The 1,350-nt window shown below is 39.0% G+C and overlaps 1 protein-coding gene across 1 annotated transcript; it reads right to left on the bottom strand.

The window, feature by feature from the left end:
* Nucleotides 1-208: 208 nt before the first annotated feature.
* LOC109017985 lies at nucleotides 209-1,139 on the bottom strand. Its single transcript, XM_019000170.2, has 2 exons — nucleotides 836-1,139; nucleotides 209-691 (listed from the first exon to the last, which is right to left on the bottom strand). The coding sequence occupies exons 1-2, from the start codon at nucleotides 956-958 to the stop codon at nucleotides 443-445; spliced, it is 372 nt and encodes a 123-aa protein (XP_018855715.1). The 5' UTR covers nucleotides 959-1,139; the 3' UTR covers nucleotides 209-442.
* Nucleotides 1,140-1,350: the final 211 nt, after the last annotated feature.

Genomic DNA, 1,350 nt, shown 5'->3' with positions numbered 1-1,350 from the left:
GTGATTTGAGCGGTTCATTCACTTAAAACCAAGTCTTTTATAGCAATATTCGATATTGTATTATGTATGTCTGGTGTGGACCCAAAAGAAGAAACTGATATTCTGCCACCAGGATATATATATATATATATATACACACACACATTGCCAACTATGTTCTTTAATAATTTGGTCATTGCTGTCTGTTGAACAGCAGAAGTTGTGTGTCTAAAAAAGATGAAATCGATGGTCAATCCCTTAAAATTAATGAACGGTACAATTAACAGCTAGCCATACATGCGGCCTATCGTTCACAAATATTGGAGGGGAGAAGAAACCTTTGAAAAACCTGATCTCCATGATCGCCATTTACAAATCTTAATATTTTAGGAATCTTGCCTAATTATTGAACTAGTACTAGAAATTATTCAATTATACATTTCATAAGGGTCTCTACTGATCATCAACCTTTTCTCGGTTTGAAATTAGAATGATGGTTTGAAGAATCTTGAGAAACCATCCTTGTAGTATCAGGCTTTCTACGGGATATTGTGTTGTAAGAAGCAAATGATCTTCCTTGTCTGTGCTTCCTTTTAGGCTGTGACAACTGAGGGATGAAAACTCCGGTCCCTTTGCTTTCTCTTCGGCATGTAATTTGCTCGTACGGAATTGGAGGAAATCGCTCAGGTGGATGGATTGCTCGAGACAAATCCTGCATATATATTCACAACCACACTCGCTAATTAACCTTTCTTACTATATATAAGAAAAACTGATCAACTGTGTACGTACATATATAATACGGGAAAGTCCTACTTCCTAAACCTTTCAAGAGATCAAGGAGATGAAGAAGAACCTGGTAAGACACTGGAAAGTTTGCAACTTGGTCATCTTCCTCGTCGTCCATGATTAAAAGAGAGATCTGTTTGTTTAAATCTGCGAAGAACAAATCATCTTCAACTTCCACAGCCACTTCCATGATCTCTACTCAAACTAGATGTAGCAGATGAAGATCTTGTTTGTCTACTGGGTACAAGGCCAAGGATGAAATTCTATGCTCTTACCTTTCTTTCTTTTTTCTCTTTTTTCCAACTCAATGAGATAAATTGGGTTTAAATAGGGGAAAGGGTGGCCTGGGATGGGTAAGTAGAAGTATTTCATGGATGTAGCAGCAGCAGCAGCAGCAGTAGTAATAAAGAAGTAGAGATGGATGTGCATGTGAGGCGGTGGGGTCCGGGATGTAGTTGGACAATCTGGCTAAGCCCCACTTAACCCTCAAGAATCATGGAAGTGTTATGATATTATCCAGTTGAAGAACGGGATGAGGAACAGCCGATAGGAACCCACGCCCAGATATCCGATCCAAGATAG

This window comes from Juglans regia, chromosome 7, assembly GCF_001411555.2.
Source record: "Juglans regia cultivar Chandler chromosome 7, Walnut 2.0, whole genome shotgun sequence".
Classification (NCBI taxonomy): domain Eukaryota; kingdom Viridiplantae; phylum Streptophyta; class Magnoliopsida; order Fagales; family Juglandaceae; genus Juglans; species Juglans regia.
This window is presented reverse-complemented; position numbering and strand designations above follow the sequence as displayed.